The 24,130-nt window shown below is 41.9% G+C and overlaps 2 protein-coding genes across 2 annotated transcripts in view; one reads left to right on the top strand and one right to left on the bottom strand.

The window, feature by feature from the left end:
• The window catches only part of LOC109529691 (proline-rich transmembrane protein 1-like), a 28,113-nt gene extending 23,844 nt beyond the window's left edge, over positions 1 to 4,269 (top strand). The window contains exon 4 of the mRNA XM_019893088.1: positions 3,316 to 4,269. Within this exon, the coding sequence (XP_019748647.1) occupies positions 3,316 to 3,465 (150 nt within the window). The 3' untranslated portion in view covers positions 3,466 to 4,269. The remainder of the gene's footprint in view (positions 1 to 3,315) is intronic.
• Positions 4,270 to 7,152: 2,883 nt separating this feature from the next.
• Positions 7,153 to 23,933, bottom strand: sdha (succinate dehydrogenase complex, subunit A, flavoprotein (Fp)). Its single transcript, XM_019893058.1, has 15 exons — positions 23,808 to 23,933; positions 19,381 to 19,461; positions 19,042 to 19,203; positions 18,780 to 18,923; positions 17,132 to 17,296; positions 16,870 to 17,018; positions 15,167 to 15,291; positions 14,117 to 14,285; positions 12,947 to 13,142; positions 12,707 to 12,878; positions 11,868 to 11,986; positions 11,639 to 11,750; positions 9,069 to 9,199; positions 8,876 to 8,989; positions 7,153 to 8,075 (listed from the first exon to the last, which is right to left on the bottom strand). The coding sequence occupies exons 1-15, from the start codon at positions 23,868 to 23,870 to the stop codon at positions 7,989 to 7,991; spliced, it is 1,989 nt and encodes a 662-aa protein (XP_019748617.1). The 5' UTR covers positions 23,871 to 23,933; the 3' UTR covers positions 7,153 to 7,988.
• Positions 23,934 to 24,130: the final 197 nt, after the last annotated feature.

The following is a 24,130-nucleotide window of genomic DNA, read 5'->3' as shown; positions in this document are numbered from 1 at the left end:
AACTCGATGAGGATGTGGAAAACCACACTTGAAGCCAATGGCAAGCCACTTACCCAAGTGTCCATCAAATGTGGCGATGCACTCTCCCCACTGCTATTCTGCATAGGACTGAACCCCCTAAGTCAAGTAATCACCAAGACAGGCTACGGATACCGCCTCAGAAATGGAGCTACGATCAGTCACCTTCTCTACATGGATCTCAACTCAACTCAACTCGTGGATGACATAAAGCTGTATGCTAAGAGCGAAAAGGACGTAGACTCCCTGATCCACACAACCAGGATCGACAGCAGTGACATCGGCATGTCATTCGGGCTTGAGAAATGTAGTCGGATGGTGACTAAGAGAGGCAAGTTAGTCCACACTGAAGGGGTCTTACTTCCTGAAGGAACAATAGCAGACATTGAGGACAGCTACAAGTACCTTGGTATACCACAAGCCAATGGTAACAATACTCAACTCAACTCAACTCAACTGTATTTATAGAACACTTCCAAACAGCCATCGCTGCATACAAAGTGCTGTACATGGAGCAATTCAACATATACAACAAACAGTAAAGCAAATCGGTAATAAAGATGGTAGAAAGCACCGAACAGCAAAACCAAGAGCAAATCTAAGTCATGCTGAGTCAAATGCCAAAGAATACAAGTGAGTTTTGAGGCGGGTTTTGAAGATGGGCAGCGAGGAGGCTTGCCGAATGTTCAGTGGGAGGGCATTCAATACCCGTATCTCATCAACTCTTCTCATGCGTAGCGAGTCTACCCCTGTACCGTTCACACGTCCAATTTTATATCGGTGCTGCCCCGCAAACTTGCATTTACTCCGGAGTAAATTTTTAAACCACCTCCTTAGCAGGGTTAAATTTGCTCCGGTTTAAGCCGTTTTCAGGGGCTATACCGGTATAACTTTGAACGTGTGAACACTCTGCGGGGGGCAACCCCAGTGCTACACCAGAGTAAAAGTTGCCGTGTGAACACCTCTTCTGTCATACACGCAGTCCTGATGCAAGACAAATCTTTAACACATGAAAAACAAGCCGAAACTCATGAACAAAGTATTTGTGTAATTCTGCTAAATTGTTAACAAAACAAATTCAACAATGAAGACAATCGCCTTACTGTTGTCTTCTTGTATTTGGCAGTGGCGATGATAACCGACTGTAGTTCTCACTGTGAAATGAAGTGTGTTTGCTGTTATCCTCTCACAGCAAGACTGAAAACAGTTCACTCAAAACCAGACCATCAAAAAAGAGCAGAGACATAATACATCAACAATGCAGAAAGTGTTAAAAAAAAAACCCCAAACAAAAACCATTGTGTCTTGGGCCTTCTCCTAATAGATGAGTGTCTGTTTAATGTGAAGTCAACTCAACAGTCATTTTAGAGCGGCGGAATAATTGTTTTCGCTCTCAATCGGAAGGATTTTGAGATTGTTCGGCGTTCATGCTGAGTAATGCTAAGGAAATTCTGAACGCAGCATCCTGTAGATCATCTGTACAAGAGGGGTCCTGTGACCGTATCATCAAGCGCTTCTTTGTTCCCCAAATCATCAGCTTGCTCTCACAGTTTAGCACGTAAGGACCACGGACAATATCAGCCACTGTTTATCCTTTCAGCTTCATGGCTGAAAATATGATTAGCATTTCCTGTCCTCATGAAGGGCCCTTTAGCTGCCACCAAAGTACTATTCATCATTAAGTGGAGGATTCAAAATAACGCACGCAGACCGAAACTAGGTTCAAGGTCCAGTTGGTTTCAGGACATTTTAAAATTGTAAAGAAATGTTGAATTGATTTGATTAAGTGTAATTAAACCGAATGTCAGTAACATGCACGAACACACACGGTAGTACATTTATGTCTTGTGACTTTAAATGGCATGGCCTCCCTTGACCGTGCTTTGTGGCTCCAGCTCTTTTGTCTCTCCCCTGCACAGTTCAGACAGCTGAGACGAAGGAGGGCTTACCTAACCAGTGAGAGCTCAGAAGGTCATATTGACACCTCACAGGGTTTCTTAATAGCAATGGACGTGGAGGGTTGTGGGGGAGGGGGCCATCCACGGGACATGGTGCATGTATGTTGCTGATCAAGAACACTGGCCAACAGAACTTGAGTCAAATGTGTTTATATAGCTCTTAATCACAAAAAAAAGTCTCAAAGGGCTTTACATGCCCATGGTTGACAAATATTGACACCGCTTGATCTTAACCCCCATGAGGCCAAGGAAAAACAAACCAAAAAGAAAACATCTTGGGGGGAAAATTGAGAAACCTTGAGAAGGGGCCGCAGATGGGGGAGTCCCTCTTCCAGGATAACAAGGGTGCAATGGATGCCGAGCTGGCAACGTTTTACACATTTGATGATGCTACACAATGTTAGTTGATATGTTACGAAAGTCCAGTCATTCAGATGAAGTGCGACAGGAAGATGCCAGTTGGTCAACGCAGCGCCTCCAAGGAGGTTGTCAATCTCCGTTCTTGTCCCAGACAGTCGGTGCATAATGCAGACAGTGACTTCCAATTCTTTCATCATCACCTAGCCTCCGCCCCAAGCCGGGGCTGGTGAGAGAATGGAATAGCTTTCTGTCCCATAACGTATTTTTGATGCGGATTTCAAAAATGTTTTCACTTTTTTTCCAACACATCAAGTTTTTGAGACATTTTCATTTTGGGTTTATTAAGTTTGACCCTGGCGGCACAGTGATTATCTGCTGAGGACGTCTGCCTCCCAGGATTCGATTGCAGGCTCTCGACCTTCCTGTGTGGAATTTGCATGTTCTCCCCGTACCTGCATGGGTTTTCTCTGAGTACTCCAGTTTTCTCCCCCATCCCAAAATCATGCATGGTAGGTTAATTGACACCTCTAAATTGTCCCTTGGTGTTATTGTGGGTGTGAATGGTTGTTGTTTGTCTCTGTGTGCCCTGCGATTGGCTGGCAAAGAGTTCAGGGTGTACCCCGCCTACTGCCCGAGGACAGCTTTCAGACAGCTTTTGCCCTTTGTTTTATCAACAAAGTAACTCAATCTACTTTACATAATTAAAAGTACAATATTTAAAAGCAAAAATAAAACCACACACACACACACACACACACACACACACACACACACACACACACACACACACACACACACACACACACACACACACACAAAAGAATGAAAGACACTTCAAAACAAAGTTGGTGTGCATTTTCACATCCGCAACCAATAACAAATGCCACAAACTTCAAGACTGTTTGCACTTCAGACAATTTGCGTTTTACCTGCTTTCTTTGAATCACTATTTGTGACTTTTTTTTTTTTTTAACACTAGACCCGGGAATCAAACCACAATGGGGATCAGCTGAAGGCCGAGCGGTGCAGCCGGACTACCAGAACCCTGAACCATGTGGCCCTGGGACTCGGCATCGGGGCTTACCTCATCCTGGTTGTCTATTTTGTGGTTCTATTGAGCGTGGTGTAAATGGTTAACTTGTTTCGTTAATGTCTCATATCCTGATCCCCATTTTCTAACCAAATCACATTACTGTGGTCGTTATGTTGAAGTCACTTGATTGTCTGTTTGTTAAAGGAAAAATGTACGGCATATTACTTCTGTCGGACAATTTGATCTGGTGTGCTTTGTTTATTATCCAAATATTTCGATGGAACATCAGCTCCTTTCCGACCAGCTTCACTGGCATTTTAGTCTATGTGTAAAAACACCAGATTTTTATTTCAAGCTAGTTTTACAGGTGTCAACAGAGCAGGCACTTTCAAAATAAACATTGAAGGCAATAGATTGGACATGCAGGACTGTCTTTTCAATCCATCACGGGCCAGAGGGAAATAAAACCTTTTTCATGAACATGTGCTGTTCTTCCTCTTCTTTTCGAGGAGAAAAATGCTTCCCCTGTCCCTCAAGAGACACCGTTCCTCATATCGTCAGTAGCTGCCATTGTTTTGGGCTAAGCTATGGTACCATCATCCCCTCAGGTTCTGGAGTCCAAATAAGCTTGGCTATGACACAGCACAAGGAAGAACTCACGACATGCTTTTGGGTGGAATTTGGATTTCCCCTTGAGAGATGTTAAAGAAGATGAAAAAAAATCTGTTTCTTGAAATCCATTGCATAGTTTTGTTTCTGCAGGCTGGTATCGGTGGGTGTTAAAAAGGGATTGCAAGTGGTCTTTGCTTGTAAAATTAATGTGTCTGTCTAAAATGACTTCCTCTTCGTTTCTAAAGATTTAGGACTTGTAGTAACTCCGGCTTTGTATTTTGACTTTGATGCCTAAAAAGTTGATTATTGTTCCATCCCACGCGCTATGTTGTAAAAATGATACTTTTTACATGATTATGACTGTAGCTGCCTTCTACCGTGCTTTTGAAGGTGACCTGTCTTTGATGAATAACCTTCAGAAACAGATGCTTTCCCATGATGTCATCACACCTATCCAAAGAATCTGTGGAGAGGAGCGATGTATCTGAGCTCATTGTCTCCTCCAATAGGTTCTGTCATATGAAAGTGATTTTGTGTGTGTGTGTGTGTGTGTGTGTGTGTGTGTGTGTGTGTGTGTGTGTGTGTGTGTGTGTGTGTGTGTGTGTGTGTGTGTGTGTGTGGCCAAATAGTAAAATGTACCCTGGTCACAAAGTCAGCAGCACAGGTGGGCAATAGCCTGGTGGTGGTTGTGAAATGGTTGTTATCTGCTTTTTGTCATTGCCGAGTGTTCATGTTCATCTCTCATCCAAAGCTGAAAAAGCAAGCCTGTACTTTGTAACAAATTTCGTTATAAATAAAGTTCCAAATTTTTTGAAAGGAAAAATACATACTTTGCTGCAGACTTTTTATTTGACAAGGTCCCCCACTCCCCCCCCCCTCCACTATTATGACAAAACAAAAATGCATTGTGGTTGCATTTATTTGACATATTTGTCTTTGCTTTCAAAACTTAGCTTGTAGCAGACGTGTGCACATTTTCAACATGACGTCTCTGATCCACTGGAAAAAAGGACACTTTGATCCTCTCCTCTTTCATCTATAACTGCTTCAGACAACAAAGTGTATGCAGGAAAGTGGTAAGATTGCACGACTGTCTGTGTCCTATGTATTGTTATTTGTGTTATTTTGACTTCAAGATGGCGCCGCGAGAGTGGCTGCCTTTCCAGCACCTCCTACATTTTGTTGCTCTACTTCTTCCTTTCATAACTTTGCTGCTGTGAATTGGGAATTTCTCCATTGCGAGACTACCGGCAATAAAGGTTTTCTTATCTTATCTTAATCACTGTTTGTACGTATCCAATGTCAAAAGTGGGTCAATATTTGTAAAGCAAACGTCATCTCTCATTGGGATGATAAAAGAATAAATTATCAACGGACTGAATGCAGTCAAGTAAATGTCAAACAACACTCCCTTGTCAATTATTAAACCACAATCCCATGAATCCAACACTGTCGCACAGTTATCAGGGGCCGGCCATTTGTTTCCACATTTAAACCATTTACAGAAACAACATTCCCAACCGGGTAGCTCAGTCAGTACAGTACATTATGGTACTGAATGGAGGGCTGGATCGGGGCAAGACAGATTTCTGACGGCACTATAAGCATCCCCAAGCATCGGTGTAGCACTGTGCATGCTGCTCATTTTCTCATTCTCCTATAAGTGTGCCATTCAGAAGTACATCGTGATATTTCCCGAGGTGGGTACAGAGTAGACATGTCCACATCAATTATGGTGTCGTATGGTCGCCATTTTTTGCCAATGATTTTGAATGGACAAATTGTATCTGGTTCACCCGCTTGACTACCACCAAGACATGGGAAGATGGTAGGAGGCGTGGCTAAATCGCTGACCAGGAAGAGGCGTTCTGAGTGGTGTTTCGGTATTGACTGATTTCGCCAAAACAAATGGATAAAATTGAAAATGCTAGCTATCATTTTCCCGATAAAAAAAATAGAGTTTTTGAAAGAATAAAAGGCCATATTGGTTGGATGATCCCCATAAGAAACAGCAGCAGTGTTTTAGTCTTTGCTCGCAAAAAATGTGGTTTATAGTTTCAATACACACTGGCTCATACAGTATTACATTTGCTTGTCACTTTGAGTGTCTGGAAAATTTAAGAATCGTGAACTCTTACCAGATGAAAACGAATCAAAGATAAGAGCTTGCTTCACTTGTGGATGGCCGAGCCCACTTTCTCATGCTTTGTGACATTTTGTTTGTAGCATCAAAACTGACAAAGACCTTTGTCAAGGGATGACTTGGGCAGATAGTGTTTCTGAATTCTGAAAGTGTAAAGTGTTGTGATTGGCCAAGGACACAGGAAGAAAGGCAGGTTGATGCTGCAGTGGAAGGAGTGTAAAGTTACAATTTGGCCAAAAATGACTTAGGCAATTATACTTATGTGGCCAACAATGTTCATAACCCCCCCCCCCCCCCCAATATATAAAACCTGCCTTTCACCCCAGGAGAGAGAAAAATCCCGAACCTGAAGCAGCTCCCCCTGTTCAACATACTTTTGCTGCCACCTAGTGGGATCCTAGAAATAAGGACAAACGTTACTACGACAGGAGCTACTTCCGTATTTGGAGGCGATTTTTTTTTGGGGGGGGTGAGGTGCGTTTCGCAAATACTGACACACGAAGACATTGATCTCGGGTATCGTCAAAAGTTTGTGTCGAAAGTCATATTTGTTTTTTTACATGGACAAACGCAGTCGTGTGTATTATATATGGTCTATGATAACCCGGTCGTAGCTGAAGTCAGAGGATAGACATCTTGCGTTGCCATTGTTTCTTCCAATTCATTTTTTTCCGCTGAAAACACTGGGCGAAAATACAGTGAGCGCAATACCGTTTCACCCAGACCGTTCGGAATATAAGAGGGTTTCTCAAATTTGTCGTTAAATTTTTCGAATTGAACCAAACACTTTCATAATAAAACATACAGTACACCCATATTCTCTCTCTCTCGGAAGGGGGGGCGTGGAAGTGAGAGAGAGAGAGAGAGAGAGAGAGAGAGACACACACACTCACACTCACTCACACACACACACACACACACAAAAAAAGACTTGTGGTCCCAAGCACGCACTCAGGTTTTCACTGCATTTTCACTATTTAGAATAACATGCCGTTGTCCAGTTTTATAGGATATGAAAGGTATGTCTGTTCCTACACAATCGACCATTTATTGATATGAAACCAAACAAGTCAGGAAAAAACAAACAGACACAACAGGCAAATAACTCAAGTCACCACTTCAAATGATTCTGAAAGACATGACATTAGTGTCTCAAGTGACAACACCTAATCAACCTTAATTTACACTTAGAAACCTTGATGTATGATGATAACATGATCGATTACATATTAAATCCATTTTTTTTTCATCAAATCACCAGTGCATCGATAACTTAGGCACTGGTTGTCTTTGACATTCATACCATCATCCATAGGCACCAATTTAGACCTGGCGAAAACTTTGAGAAGTTAAACATCTGTCAGATATTGAAGAGAAAGCAAAGCAATAAAATCCATCACAAGTCTGAATTTCTTCATGAGTAAATTTTTGTTAATGATAAGACATATACAGTATATAATAAGGTTCATTACTTGTAACTGCAAACACACCAACAGATCACAAATATATGTTAGCCAAGGCAACAGTGAGTAAAACGAGACGACATTTTACTTGTGCGGATTGTATAATCCATTGTGTTTATTGTAGCTTTATATTTACATGCTTAAAACTTCCCTGTGGCCTTACAGCAAAAAAATCTTGTTTAGGCTGCAGCTAATCTGAAATGTAAAAAAGAGGGAGCACAGCACCATCACAATAGCCAAGCTGGAGTGATGAAACATGTTCAAGAGGGGACACGGACATACATACAGACAATCCAAGGGAGAGCTTCCCCTCAAAATCCCGTGTACTGCATGATTTTTTTTTCCATAAATAGTTTGTGAATGAACATTTGGTGAGTACTGTCATGATTGGAGGCGTTTTCTTAGTAAGAGCGGATTGCGGGAGGGACATGGGCGCAGTCCTGTTCGTCCAGAGAGTGGTCGATGACGGGACGGTACTCCAAGGTCACCTGTGATTGGGCAAAGCATTATGCGAATTGTTGTTGAAGTAATCAAAATTATACACTACTCACACACACATACTGTACATCGCAATATACACATCATTCTAATATATTCAGAGGTTGATGTGAGCATTAATTAAAGATGTCAACATAAATTTTGGTGATCATTGATCGCAGTTTTGGCACATTAGGCGGCGTTTAAATTCCTACATTACGGGTTTAGCCTGTCATGTTGCATCCCTGTATGGCACGTGAGAAAGAACCTATTACGTTAGCGTCGGCAATTAAAGAGGCATTCGAACAGTTTAATACAAGATTCCATGGGAGCCATAAAGTCTTTGGAAATCGAAAAAGAATATATTCTTTTCGTTTTCAATTCTAAAGAAGACCATTGCTGAAATGGGTCAAAACTATATGTCTGCCCATCTGCCATATTTCATGTGGATTTAATATGAGATAGAAATTTGGCAAATCATATCGTAAAACTGAGGTAGAATAACATCATCCAATCAAAATAAATAATTCCGTATGAATCCAAGGAGGGAGCATTTTCACAATTTGCCACATCCAATACGGCTGCGGCGTCGACGTACTCAAGAAAGCGTCTTTGTATCTGGAATGTAAATGTTGTCTATGATGATACTTGATTGCGGTTGTTGCAAAAGGCAGCCATTCTAGATGCAATTGGCAGTGCTACGCAAACGTATGGAGCAAAGTAAGTGCTGTCTCGTCAGTAGGGTATTAATTGCATTGGGAATTCCATCTCTACATTTACATCCACACACACAGACATGCACACACGGTACCTTGCCAGTTTTGGGGTCGACATAGGACATTGTGTGTTTCCTCCAGTGCTGGTCGAAGGGCTTTTTCTTTTGACCTTGCAAGGGCTTTGAGTAATCGTACTCATCAATGCGATCCTGTGATCAAAAAGAGAATGAATGTCAGAGGAGGAGGAAGAAGGGTGCCTGCCGCCCCCCCCTCTACTAGAACACAGACCTTGAAGTCCTCTCTGGCATGAGCTCCCCGACTCTCCTTCCTCTGTTCAGCTGAATGAATGGTCTGGACAGCATTCAGCATCAGATTCTGCAGCTCCAGTGTTTCCACCAGGTCCGTGTTCCACACAATGCCTGACGAGGACAACAGTCGCAGTGGAAATTAGAAACTGGAAACAAGAATCTTTCATTCAGGTTCAAACTACAGAAGCAGGGAGGAAGATGGAGCAATGAATTGCAATTGACATGTCACTAAGAATATTAACTTTCCAATCACATACTAGAAAAAGCTCAGTTACATGTCACCCAAAGTCAATCTTCAACACACATGGCTCTTCAGTGACCCCTGTGGTTCGGCACTCGCAAATTCTCTTTTAGGATCCGACTCACTCACCACGCTGCACTGCAATGCACTGCCTCTGCTACATTCACACTGCAGCTTAACTGCAAATTTTGCCCATATGTGAAACAAATCAGATTTTTTTTCACGCAGTGAGAAACAGTACAATTCTGATTTGTTTCCAAATGTGACCTGGGCCTCTTTCGTATGTGGGAAAAAAAATGGTGTGTGTATTCGATGTGTCTGCAGTATCGACAGTCACACGCACACATCCGACCTGTAAGTCATCAAAAGCCCAGTATTTTCAGAGATGAGCACTTTACCCTATTTTGCCGATCCATCCTCCGTCCGTGGCCTGGGCACCCTTCTGTCACCTTCCTCCCCTCCATATTCATATAATAATTTTCCTCCGTCCTCATCCTATTCAAGCGCTTCTGTCCTTACATGTCACCAGTCCGCGTCAACCCCGGCACAACACAGCAAGCTTTCTTGACTGGCTGGATTGAGTTGTTTACAACTGTTTAATTCAACTCCAGTCTCCCAATTTAGAGACACTGCTCCGGATGTCCGCAGGATGATGTTGAGCACGGGTAGGGAACTCCGGTTCCTAGAGAGCCAGATCCTGCCTGTTTTAGATCCCTCCCTATTCCAACACACCTGATTCCAAATGATCAGCTCATCAGCAAGCGCTGTCGAGGCTTGAAACCATCACGAACAATTGAATCTGATCTGTCTGGGGTAGGGAGGGCTCTAAAACAGGCAGGAAATGGCTCTCGAGGAACCGGAGTTCCTTCCCCCTGATGTAGAGGCCTGTCAATCAGGGAAGCCCCACAAAATCCAGAACCTTTACAAACTCCGGGCAAATCTCATCCCTGGCGCTTCACCACCCAAGAGCTTTTAAACCATCTCCGTATCTTCAGCACCAGAAATAGGAGATCCCACTTCAGTCTGTAGACTGTGCTTCCTCAATGGAAGGTGTGTCAGTGGAATTCTTTCAAGTATTCTGATTTGCAGCATCACGAGTCAAGATCAGCAGCGCCTCACCTCAGTGTTAATGGTGCACTGCTTCCCCCTCCTGAGACACCAGATGGTCGACCAGAATTTCGTCACACCCGCCCGAAAGTCGTTTTCTATGGACTCGTCCAACTCCTCCCATGCCCCGAAAGGCACTGACCATCTTATGGTCACACTGCCAATCAAGCACCTCCAACAATGGAGGCATGGAACATGGTCCACTCAGACTCAATGTCCTCTGCCTCTCCCGGCATGTGGGAGAAGTTCTGCTGCAGGTGGAAGTTGTAAATCTTTCCAACAAGGGATTCGGCCAGACGTTCCCACTAAACCCTCACAATACGTTTGGGTCTGCCAGGGCAGACCAGTATCTTCCCCCACCATCAGAACCATCCTGTATCAGTTGACAGCTCTGCCTCTCTCTTCACCAAAACGGGGAGTAATAAGTATGCCCACATTTGCTCAGCGCCTTTCACCGCGGGCAACTCCAGAGTGGAAGAGTGTTGTCCAAATCCTCTTGAGAGGACTGGTACTGAAGCCCGAGCTGTGCGTGGAGGTGAGCCTGACTATAACTAGTCGGAATTTCTCTGCCTTGCACACCCAACTCGAGCTCCTTCCCTGCCAGAGAGGTGACATTTCATGTCCCGAGAGCTAGTTTCCGTAGCCAGGGATCGGACAACCAAGGCCTTTTGCCGCCACCCAGCTCACAAAGCACCCGACCCCTTCGTCCCCTCCCACAGGTGGTGAGCCCATGGGAAGAGAGACTCACATTACCCTTTTGGGCTGTGCCCGGCTGGGCCCCATGGGTGCAGGCTCAGCCACCAGGCACTCGCCAGTGAGCCCCACCTCCAAGCTCCGGCGACCCATGTCTGGGCAAGGGAAAAGAAAGGGGTCTATGAGCCGTGTTTTGTCTTGTCCCTCACTTTGGACCTGTTTGCAATGATGTGACCCTCCCAGGGGCGTAAAGCTCCAGACAACTTAGCTACTCCTCACTGGGACACGCAAACCTGCCACCACAGTAAGGTGATGGCTCCATATAAAAATAAAGCAACGCAGCTGCAGAAGTGATGCGCAATATGATTAGGGAAGACAATGTACACTTGTGCTTTTCTTGAAAAAAGAATGAAGGGCATTTTCGTGTGAATCCAAACATTTGATTGGTAGTGTGCATGAAATATATTGAATATTAATTTTCAACAAAACTTGTTTTACATGAAATCTACCTCTGTCAAAAGTCTTGATATCTTCCATCGTTTGGTAAATTGTATCCAATTTGTCACATCCCTCCTTCAGAACAGAACCGGTACGGAACACGGCAGCATGAGCTTGCATGGCCTGGGTAGAAGTAGAAAAAGGAATTAATTGTACATAGCATGCCTTTGAATGTGTGTGTGTGTGTGTGTGTGTGTGTGTGTGTGTGTGTGTGTGTGTGTGTATTCTTTGTCTGCATACCTTCTGCATGTTGAGCCTTATTTCAGAGGTTCTCATGCTTCCATTGGCAAACCTCATCTTATCAAGGTTGGCCACAGACTCTTCGCCTGCACTGGACTGAAGAGGGGAAAGCGCCTCTCCTGGCGGGTGGGGGAGACAAAACAAAACCACCATGTCAGCACAACGTTAAACTCAACTCAATTCACTTTTAGTTGTAAAACACTGGGAAAAAAATAACCACAACAAAAACAGAGCTGTACATGAATAAAATTCAAACAAAAACGGTATAAGACAATACAACAATTTTGATTAATAAATAAATAAATAAATAAATATATACATACATTCTTCCACAAAAACATTTTGAGATCTGTAAAATATATATATATATATATATATATATATATATATATATATATGACAATAAAATAAGGGCTCTGGGTGTCATACTATGTTGAAGGCTGAATTAGTTTTAGATTAGGTTTTAACATTGAAAAACAAAAGGGCTTGTCTAATGTGCTCCAGGAGGGCGTTCAGTCGTTAGGGAGCGGTAACAGTAAAAGCCCTCCCCTCTCTAAAATTAATAACCCCTTTATATTTTCACAGTCAGTGGCATTCTTTTGAGTATAAATCATGCGAGTCAAGAAAAAAATAACATTGAAAAAGGAAAAATCAGTCATGTTTTGTTTTGGATTTAAAAACAAAATAGCCACTTTCTCGATTTTCAAATTCCAATTGAAAATGGAAAGAGTGAATGAGACATTGGTTCACAATATTTCTTGGGCATAAATACAATGTTAAAAAAAAACATGGTAATAAATGATTTTCTGTAACACATGATTCCTCCCCCACGTCCTCACCAGGTTTGTGCTCCTCAGCGATGGTGAGGGCGCAGGCTCGGCCGAAGACCACCAGGTCCAGAAGAGAGTTGGCGCCCAGTCGGTTGGCACCGTGAACACTTGCACAGGCAGCCTCTCCACAGGCGTACAGTCCGCGAACCACTTTATCCTCGCTGTTAGTGTGAGTGATCACCTGATGGGTGGAAAAGATCCACAATGCTTACAGTTGCAGAAGAGTGGTTTGTGAAAAATGTGACTTACCTGGCCCTTGTAGTTTGTAGGTATGCCTCCCATGTTGTAGTGGACGGTGGGCAGGACGGGGATGGGTTCTTTAGTGACGTCCACTCCGGCAAAGATCATTGCCGTCTCAGAGATGCCGGGCAGCCTCGTGGCGAGCTGCTGAGGAGGCAGGTGGTGTAGCTGCAAATATACGTGGTCCTTCTCTGGACCCACACCCCTGAAGGGACACACACACACACACACACACACACACACACACACACACACACACACACACACAAAATACTTTTTATCAACACTTCCGACATATAACGACTTCTGTGCTCGTAAAAGAACGTTTTTAATATTTCCTCAAGCCTGAATTTAGAGTTGCATGTCGTCAATGCAGGACTATATTGCGCCGCCACATGCTCAACTGCAGTGATTTTCTCCATCTGCATCGACTAGATGTAGATGCAGCCTCATTTAGGGCAAGAAGAGGCCATAAAGGTCCCCGACTTAGCTCCAGTAATAGTCGTCGTTCCCACAGAGCAGAGAGAATATGTCTCGGAGTATTGTGGTATGCTCTGTATGTGTTGCTGCTCCGTGTGTACAGCAGCAACGGTGTGATGAGTTATCATAACATCTATGCTAATTTCAGTTCGCCCTTCTATTGCATTTCGCATTATGTTTGCATTAAGCTCAGACTTTTGTGAGACATTATTTGGTTTGGTGAAATGTTTTGTAGTTGTATGTACAATGTTTAATCTTTTTTTCCTTTTACGTGTCGGCTTTACAGTAAACTTTAACTGGGAGTGACAAAAAGCTTGACACAAGCACACAATGGCTTTTATTTGGAGAACTGCACCAACGAAAGAGTGAGAACAGGCACCAAGAATACTTCAAAAAGTGTGTTTTAATGAAATGTCTTGAAAGATTGTGGGAGAGGTAAAACTTCATAGAAGCTTTAAAAATAAATATCTCTGTCTCTCAATATCACAGATTATCATCTATTCCCCAAAATAAACCGGTCTGTGGCTTTCGCTAAAATAGCAAAATTGCACCAAGCAACATCGACAGGATGCCTTTATAAGCGAACCATTTTCAAGCAACTAACTTTTGAAAAAGTGACATAAACACTGAATATTTCATTGGAAAAAATGGCGCCAAAAGGGTTCAGGAGTGGCAAGCTTCGAGAAGGTGATCACTTACCTGCCCTCTCTGATCTCAATGGTCATGGAGCGAGACACCACGTCTCTCGATGCCAGGTCCTTGGCGTTGGGCGCATAGCGCTCCATGAAGCGCTCGCCCTCACTGTTTATCAGGATGCCTCCCTCGCCACGGCAGCCCTCGGTGATCAGACAACCGGCTCCATAAATCCCTGGAAAGATGCCCATGTAGCAATAACGGTGTGAATTAAACTGCAAATAAGATGTAGCGATGTAACCCTTCTAAATATTGCAGTATTTCCGGAAGAGTGCATCCACTGACACAAGCATTGTTAACAACTTCACTTGTTAAGGTGATGACACGGATAACAATTATTTAGCAAATAAAATAATTCACACATAATCCTGTGTGAATTATTTTAAAATAACTGAAAAGATTTGAGCAATCAGAGATGAGTTTACTTTACATTTGCACTCTTCTCTACATAATTTGTTTCTTTACTATGCTTTTTGTAATACATTTGCTCAAATGCTTGCTATTTAAGACACGGTTAGTATCAAATTGTTCAGTATGAACTCCAGGCAAGGAGAACTCTGAAACAGCAACAAAAATAGGCGGGGCTTTAAGTGAGGAAGGTCTGTTCCTGGAGCTCCATGTAAACCAAGTGTAGAATGAGTACTTGGATGAAAGTCACGAGTTGGGAATATTAGTGACACATAAATAGCAAACTGAAACGTGATTACGACAACCATATAGAATGTGGTCATTAACGGTCGTAATAACGTCTAAAAAGGGGAGAGAATTTTACTATACACAATTAGCCTACAAAATGACTGGAACGACCAACAAATCCATGATGGTGGTGTTTAACTCATATGTGAGTTCTGATGTGATTTGTTTTCTCTTCCTTTTTGAGTCATTTACCAACACACACACACACGCACATGCACGCGCACACGCACGCACGCACACAAAGACACACAAAATACCAGTCTACATAGGACAGCAGGGGTCATGCAATAGCTAATGTGTTGATGTAAAAACAAAAAGTGACACTGAGTTGTATGTTCAATGTGTCTCTTGTCTTCTCACCAGTGGGATGGAACTGTACAAACTCCAAATCCTGGCAGGGCAGTCCTGCTCTGGTCACCATGGCATTTCCATCGCCAGTACTTGTGTGAGCAGATGTGCAGCTGAAATAGGTTCGACCGTAACCCCTGGAAACAGAAATTGTTTGGTTTACACATCACATACAGTGCTATGAAAAAGTATTTGACCCCTTCCTGATTTCCGTGTTCTTTGCATATTTATCACACACAAATGGTTTCAGTTCATCTCACCGATATTATCATCATACGGAGACAATGCAAGGAGAAAAAAAAAAAAAGTATTTACTAAATCCCAATTTATTAAGGCACAAAAAAACCAATCCAAACCTACCTGTGCCAATGTGAATATGTAATTGCGACCTGAACCTATACATGGGTTGTGCCACCCTTGACAGCAAAAACTGAAATCAAGCGTTTGCAAAAATTGGTCATGAGTCTTTCACATTGCCGTGGAGGAATTTTGGCCCACATTTCTTCGCAGTATTGCATCAAGTCCGCCATATTGGTGGGTGTTCTAGCAAGCACTGCCTGCTTAAGGTCACACCACTGCATCTCAATTGGATTCAAATCCGGACTTTGACTTTTTTTTTTTTTTAAAAACATTCAGAGGTGGGCTTGCTGGTGTGTTCCGAATCAATGTCCTGCTTCATGATCCAAGAGCGCTTGGGTTTGAGGATGCAAACTGATTGTCAGACGTTCTCCTTCAGGATTTTCTGGTAGACAGCAGAATTCATTGTCCCATCAATCATCAAAGTGTCCTGGTCCTGAGTTAGCAAAGCAGCCACAGAACATCAGACTGCCACCACCATGCTTCACTCTTGGTATGATGCTCTTTATCAAATGCTGTGCCATTTTTACCCCAGACGTAACGGTGCGCACATCTTCCAAAAAGTTCAATTTCTGACTCATCAGTCCAGAGAATGTTATTCTAAAAGTCCTGAGGACCATCAAGATGTCTTTAGGCAAATGTGAGACGAGCCTTCGTGTTCTTTTTGGACAGCAGGAGTTTTAGCCTGGGAAGTCTCCCATGGATGCCAATTTTGGTCAGTGTCTTTCTTATGCCGGAGTCATGAACGCTGACTTGAACTGAGGCCGGCGAGGCCTGGAGTTCTTTGGGTGTTCTTCTAGGTTCTATTGGGACTTCCTGAATGAGTCGTCGTGGCACTGCTGGAGTAATTTTAGCTGGTCAACCACTCCTGGGAATGCTTCCCACTGTTCCCAGTTTTCTCCATTTGTGGATAATGGCTCGGACAATGGTTTTCTGAAGCCCCAGAGTCTTGGAAATTGATTTTTAACTTTTTCCAGACTCATAGATTTAAATACCGGTAGCCTTATTTCTAATTTCTTCGGATCGAAATTAAACTCAGCTTTCCCAAACTGTTGTTCGTCACAGTTCCTTTGTGATTTAACAAGGGGCACGGGGAAATTACTTTTTCCACATTTGTAGTTTTGGACTTTTTCTGTGCCTTAATAAATTAAGTTGGTATTTCGAAACTGCATTTTTAACTTCCTTGGGTAGTCTCTGTGGGATAGTGCGGATTAATTTTATACAAATTTTCCTCAATTCTGCACGTTTGTGTGTGATAAATATGCCAAGAACACAGAAATCAGGAAGGGGGCAAATACTTTTTCACAGCACTGTACACATTGAAACATAAAAGTACCCAGTTGTTTATGTGTGTTTACCCAGTAGCAATGACAGTATTCTGAGCTCTGAAGCGATGGATAGAGCCATCCTCCATGCAGAGCGCGATCACGCCTTTGCACTCGCCATTTTCCATCAGCAGGTCCAGCGCAAAATACTCTACAAAGTAGCTGGTGTCGTAACGCAGCGACTGAACATAAAACAAAATGAAGACAACGCTCCATGTTCAAGGTGCTCTTATTAAGGTTTGTCCAAATGGTCTTTCTCTCTTCCAAAGTGATAACAGTAAAATGAGTAGCATACCCGCCCATAAAGAGTGTGAAGCAGTGAATGTCCAGTCCTGTCTGCGACACAGCAGCAGCGGTGGGCTTGGCCTCCTTTGCCGTATTTGAGACTCTGACCTCCAAATGCCCTTTGGTAGATCTTACCATCTTCTGTGCGGCTAAAAGGCATGCCAAAGTTCTCCAACTAGGGGAGAGTTAAGGGGATTTAACATCCTGTTTTGGGGTTACCTGATCAAAGGCAGAATCCATCTGAAACTACAAATGCATGGCTTTAGGCCTATCTTCGAGAGAATATCATGAATTTTAATACACAAAGCGTAAGCTTTGTAAAAGTCTATACACCATTTTTCAGATACAAGGATTTTGTTATATAAACTAATTAGACCAAGATCAATACAGACCCTTTCAAAACATTTTTTTACATCATGGAGAAGTAAATTTATTTCCATAATTCGATTCGAAAAGTTAAGATTTCATAGAATATAGATTCAGGGTGCACTATTTAAACGATTTGATTTCATTTTTTTAGTTTCACAAATACTGGGTTTCCAGTTGATAAAACCCACAAAAACAGGAATTCAAAAAATTTGAATACTGTGGAGAAATTAGACCAAACTTTGCAGGGCATGAATGTTGTAAACTGAGTGTCGCATATGTCATCAAATTGCTCCAGTTTAGAGTTAAGGGGATTTAACATCCTGTTTTGGGGTTACCTGATCAAAGGCAGAATCCATCTGAAACTACAAATGCATGGCTTTAGGCCTATCTTCGAGAGAATATCATGAATTTTAATACACAAAGCGTAAGCTTTGTAAAAGTCTATACACCATTTTTCAGATACAAGGATTTTGTTATATAAACTAATTAGACCAAGATCAATACAGACCCTTTCAAAACATTTTTTTACATCATGGAGAAGTAAATTTATTTCCATAATTCGATTCGAAAAGTTAAGATTTCATAGAATATAGATTCAGGGTGCACTATTTAAACGATTTGATTTCATTTTTTTAGTTTCACAAATACTGGGTTTCCAGTTGATAAAACCCACAAAAACAGGAATTCAAAAAATTTGAATACTGTGGAGAAATTAGACCAAACTTTGCAGGGCATGAATGTTGTAAACTGAGTGTCGCATATGTCATCAAATTGCTCCAGTTTGATCCAATTTGGAGAAGACTGCAGACTTGACCATTGGCCAGAAGACCATTGTTGATACACTCCATAGGTCTGGTACCAATTAATCACAAAAAACGAGGGATACTGTACTTTAAATCAAATACATTGTGGTATGATACAATTAACAACAAAATGTCACCAAAAATTTGTATTTTAACGAGATAATCATGAAAACTAAACATAAACGCTTATGAAAAATACTTTCAGGAATAGGGTATGAAAAAAAAAAAAACCTCTCTCATATATCAACCGGTACTGTATATTGATGCATTAATTTAATTAGGGTAAGTAATAAATTTCAATAAATTCATAGTACTTTTTTTTTTTTAATCTACAGTATACATTTAGAATTTTTTTTTTTTAATCTGTGTACCAGTGTCAAACACATAACAATGCTCAGTTTTGATTGACAATGTCAGAGAGATACTATTGAATAATACAACAGGTTTGTTGCAGTTATTTGAATTTAAACGAGTACTGGTCTTTACCTCCACTACAGCTGCGGGAGCCTGCTCTGTCATGTAGTGGATGGCATCCTGGTCCCCGAGCCAATCAGAACCCTTCACAGTGTCGTAGAAATGCCACCTCCAGTCATCATTCTCCATGTTGCCTAGAGCTGCATTGATTCCACCCTAAAAATATAGATTATTCAACTTATTTCACAAATACTGTTAGATTTATCTAAAATTACTTAATATATATAATCTAGGGAGTCATGTTGGATGGAACATTTTAAAATGAGTACTCTACCTGTGCCGCTACAGTGTGAGACCTAGTGGGGAAAAGCTTCGTGACACAGGCAGTGTTAAAGCCAGCCTCAGACAGGCCAAAAGCTGCCCGGAGTCCCGCTCCTCCAGCACCAACCACCACGGCATCAAACTCGTGATCTACAACTGGGTACTGATTGGAGACCTGAAGAGAGCAAGTAAAAGCACTTTAATCTTCAAGGAAAAAAAACAAAAACAACTTAGATGTACACTGCCTTCAGACTGTTTCCAGTGACCCAGAATAGCATCATGATGTTAAATTAAGCAATATATTCCAGCTATTCAGTTGAATTTGTTTGTGTAGATGATCATTTTAACTCACATCATCAGAAACTTTTGCATTTTTCTTGCCATAGATGGAGAAGTGCAAATTCCTCGAACCTTGAACTCCTGTCACAGGGACCTGGCAGCAAAACAGAAAATATTTATTAATTACAAGACTACACAGGAATCAAACATTACAGAAGATATTTCCAACTGAAAAAAAATTGTTGGTAAAAAACCAACATAAAACCTTACTTGCTCTTTTTCATGTGATTGTTCTGCCAACTGCTTGGCCTGAAAGTGTCATTTATCAAACTATTTATTGAAGTATGACTTTATAACTGTGCTGCTCTCCGACGAATGTAAAATATGGGCTACGATGCTGTCGGAAGAATGGAACACCATCCTAAGCTGAGAACGCCATGATTCCTATACTGCAGTGGTGGGCAATGTGCAGCCAAAATTGGTACATCTGACCCGCCAGATGATGTTGAGAGGGCTGGGATTATCATAGAAGTCAAAATAATTACAGTATTTAAAAGCCTTCACATTGTCATGGTCTTGTTTTGGTACAAAATAATGAGCTCCTCTGCTTATAATTTTTGGGGGCATGTTGCTTGGAAGCGCTCCACTTCCATGCTTCAGGTTATGCAGCCAATTGGGTGCTTTTATTCACTATAAAGTGCAGTCAATAGCCCTTTGAAAACCTGAATATTGGCATTACGTATTTGGGTTATAGGCCATGTACACTCTAGCAGAAACCCGAATATGGTTGAAAATGCTCTTACTTGTTTTTTTCAAAACATGAAAATGCTTTTATTAGGTTTTTTTTCAAAATCCGAAAATAACCCAAAAATTACGTATTTGGGTTATAGGCCATGTACACTCTAGCAGAAACCCGAATATGGTTGAAAATGCTCTTACTTGTTTTTTTCAAAACATGAAAATGCTTTTATTAGGTTTTTTTTCAAAATCCGAAAATGCCCTCATTCATTTTTTAAAACACACAAAATTGCTCTCGGAGGCTTTTTTAAAAAAACCCAAATACTCCCATTTGTTTTTGTAAAAACCAAGAAAATGCTCTTCGCAATTTTTTAAAAACCCGAAGAAGACTCCCGGCTTGCCCACTTTCTAACCCGAATATTTGGTCATATAAACACCATCAGGTTCCCTCTATTGAACGGGACATTGGTTTGTGTTCTGGGCATGCCCAGCCGCAAGGAATCTTGGTATTTTGAGTCCAGGAAGTCCTTGTATGCGCGGCAACCCACTTACTCGTCGTATCGTGCTGAACTTGAATACATTGATTTCTCTTCAGCGTTTTCATGTCATTTTCTGTCTTTACGGTGAAAATGACACAATTTATATAGACACATATATGTGTGTATGCAACCATGGCGAAACGCACGCGTTACCATGCATAGTATAGCAGCACACTTTTGGAACTCGACTGCCCTATTCATGTTGTGAGTGACATGAATATAATGCATTTTATTGATTGTAAATGGAACTTAGAACCATTTGCATCACAATGATGTCTGTGCGTCACCATTAAATCAGGATATTCAAATGTGTGAGTAACTCTGTCCGCTCACACATGTAAACGGGTTATTCCGAATCTTTTGGAAACCGGAATTTTGTACTAAACCCGAATATCGACTGCATGTAAACGTAGTCAATGTAATCACATCACAAGAAATACACTTAAGACTGGGTGTCTGGCCAATGAGACACTACTTCAGCGACCAATGTACAATTAAAAGGCAGCCATACATAAATCTTCTGATTAAAAAAAATTAAGAGAATGATTGTGGATTGAATTGAACAGAGATGAAAGTGGACTTTTCTGAAAATTCCGGAAAAAAAAAAAAAATATATATATATATATATATTGGCCGATCACGCATGAATTAGTTTACGCAAAACGCTATTCAAATACTCGACATTCAATGATTAATCTTCCTTTTGTGTGCACACGTGTACCCTTTGTAGCTTCCGTTCGGGCCGAAATTTCGAAATCTCCGAGATATGGCGAGGCCATGAGAATGCGAGGCGAGGGTATTACTGTTGTGGCGACGCCACTCAAACTAAGCGAGCCTCAGCAGTAGATAGTCCGCTGCTCTCTGCTGTGCGTGCTTCAGCGCGAACATGTACGCAAGAGCGTCTTTTGATTTCAACCAATCAGCGTCGACGCAAATGACGTCACACACGACAACAGCTAAGCTAAGTTAGCCGAGACGACACTCGAAGTCGGACGGACACGATTTTCTGCCAATCTGTGTTTTTCCCTTTTTGGCCAAATATATTTTTTACTACAACTGTCTTGTTGACGGCGTCTTTTATTCGTTCCACTGGGGTTTAGCAGGTGTGTTTATAAAGAGACGAAAATTGTTTGGGGACTATCCCCCACATTCTAGTTGAGATGGTATAACCCAAGAGGCAAAACGACGCTTGCTACTGTTGTTGCAAGTTGCCATTCGTTCTACTAAACCATTTGTCAAACGCCATCATGTCTTCTGTCGTTATTACACAAACAAAAATCTCTTTACTCTTACTAGTGTTAGTGCCTCAATATGGCTACGCTCGTGAAAGCAATACAACGAACTCAAACGCGTCTTCGTTCAATGTTGTAAACTAATATCCGGATTAATTTTATACAAATTTTCCTCAATTCTGCAGAGAAATTTTCATAAAAATTTGAAAAACCCGGAATTCCGGGAAAATCCGGAGGACTTTCATCTCTGATTGAAGGGCACATTTTATGAACGCTTTGAACATATTTAGCAGCCTCTGGTCCCACCCGGGGGTACCCTTTTTACTTGGCTGTTTCTATTCTTGTGCTGCCTGGGGAAAAAATACAGTCAAACCTCGCTTTTCGAACGTCTCGGTTCTCGACCAATTCGGTTTTCGACCAAAAATTTCGAGTTTTTTATGCCTCGGATGACGAACAAATTTCGGTTCTCGAACAAACTGAGCGCACTTGAATGCACCACTTGACTCCTCTCGCCTTCCTTACACGAGGAAATGACGCTTCCTCGGATAGACGAGGAAGTGACGCTTCCTCATGATGCTTTCCATTGTGAGCAGACGTGTTCAGTAAACATTTTTATTTTAAAAAGAGCGTGGTTTCGGTTTTCGAACAATTTCGGTTTTCGAACAGCCTTCTGGAACGGATTATGGACGAAAACCGAGGTTTGACTGTAAGTGTTCCTGACTTCTATCTATCCATCCATCCATCCATCCATTTTCTGATCCGCTTTTCCTCACAAGGGTCATGGGGCGTGCTGGAGCCCATCCCAGCTGTCTTCGGGCAGTAGGTGGTGTACACCCTGAACTGGTTGCCAGCGAGTTGCAGGGCACACAGAGACCAACAACCATCCACGCTCACACTCACATCTGGGGACAATTTAGAGGTGTCAATTAACCTACCATGCATGATTTTGGAATGTGGGAGGAAACCTGCATTCCCGTAGAAAACCCACACTGGCACCGGGAGGACATGCAAACTCCACGCAGGAAGGCTGGAGTCGGAATCGAACCCTGCACCTCTGCACTATGAGGCCGACGCGTTCCTGACTTGATTTGAATTTTTTGACATTTGAAATGCACGACTCATTTCTTATTTAAAGTGTTTTAAATAAGAAACGTGCCAAATATTGTCAAATTAGGGAACAGCTCATTACTCAACAGATAATTTTGTTATTTTGAGCATAGCCTGACTATTGCTTCAGCAGTAACAGCGTTTTAGAGTTATACGAATGTAAACATTGGATGAAGGTGGAAAGAAGTGCAGACTAATGTATATTCGAAGATGTCTTTTTGATTTAAAAAAAAACGTGTGGGAAAACGGACTGACCATATCGTGAACATTCCTGCAAAACGGTGAGGCTTAATGCAATGTTTGGAAAAAAAAGGCTACGTTGCTGACCCCTGCTGTAATGCATCTAGATGAGTCTTACAGTCGCTCAAAACAAAGTCAGATTTCGAAGAACTACAACACAGTTTACAGAATTATGATGTACGTTACATCTACATACACCTCTCAACTAATAATAGGTCTCCACACAATGTTTTTGGTATGTAGTGGATCTAAACTTTTTAAGTAATGCTAAGTAAACAACTAAGCTAACAACAAACGCTACAATCATTCCCACAAGGACAACGAAGTAAACAGGTTCGTGTCATTTAGGAGAATAAGTCCTGGTCAGACATAACTGAAATACAAACATACGTGAATGGTCTGAAAGTAACGGTAACAGAACATACGCTTTGTTGGCCTTTCAAAAGCCTACTTTCACTGCAGAGCTAGTGTCACATTGAAGCAGCCCTTTGCTACATAACGCAGGTTATGCAAGTCAGACGTCTACCAGTTACGAAAGCAATGCAGCTACAGACATTGTGATTCGTCGTGTGGCAAAAAAAACTATATTAATTTGCTACTTGGCACAGAAGGTAAAGAAATATCCTAAACGCAGTAGTACTCACGGCTTTCCTGCAGTAAAGTAACTTCTTTGAGAGGAGGCGAGAAGCAGCTTGAACACCAGCCATGTTTTCAATCAGAGGAGCGGAGCCGACACTTCTGAGCGAAGGTGGAGACTGATTTATTCCGTGGCACTGGAATATTCCACCGTCTGGTAAACAGGGGCAACATGAGATCTAAGATATTATTGCAACAATTTTTTAGCTTTTTCAGCAGCCCATTTTACTATATAACTACGTTAAGGCGTAATTTAAGTAAAACACTCTTGTACATGTGCTCATTATGTCACGGAATGGAAAATGTTTCACAACATTAATCTACTGCACCC

The sequence above is a fragment of the Hippocampus comes genome, unplaced genomic scaffold (genome assembly GCF_001891065.2).
Source record: "Hippocampus comes isolate QL1 unplaced genomic scaffold, H_comes_QL1_v1.1 scaffold94, whole genome shotgun sequence".
In the NCBI taxonomy this organism is placed as follows: Eukaryota; Metazoa; Chordata; class Actinopteri; order Syngnathiformes; family Syngnathidae; genus Hippocampus; species Hippocampus comes.
This window is presented reverse-complemented; position numbering and strand designations above follow the sequence as displayed.

What these genes read in the sequence shown, in the direction of transcription:
- sdha (XM_019893058.1), bottom strand. Translation starts at nt 23,870, where the DNA reads ATGGCTGGTGTTCAAGCTGCTTCTCGCCTCCTCTCAAAGAAGTTACTT. An exon ending in AATACTGTCATTGCTACTGG is followed by an intron (nt 15,292 to 16,869) that starts GTAAACACACAT and finishes TTCTGTTTCCAG; the next exon opens with GGGTTACGGTCGAACCTATT. An exon ending in TGTACAGTTCCATCCCACTG is followed by an intron (nt 14,286 to 15,166) that starts GTGAGAAGACAA and finishes GCATCTTTCCAG; the next exon opens with GGATTTATGGAGCCGGTTGT.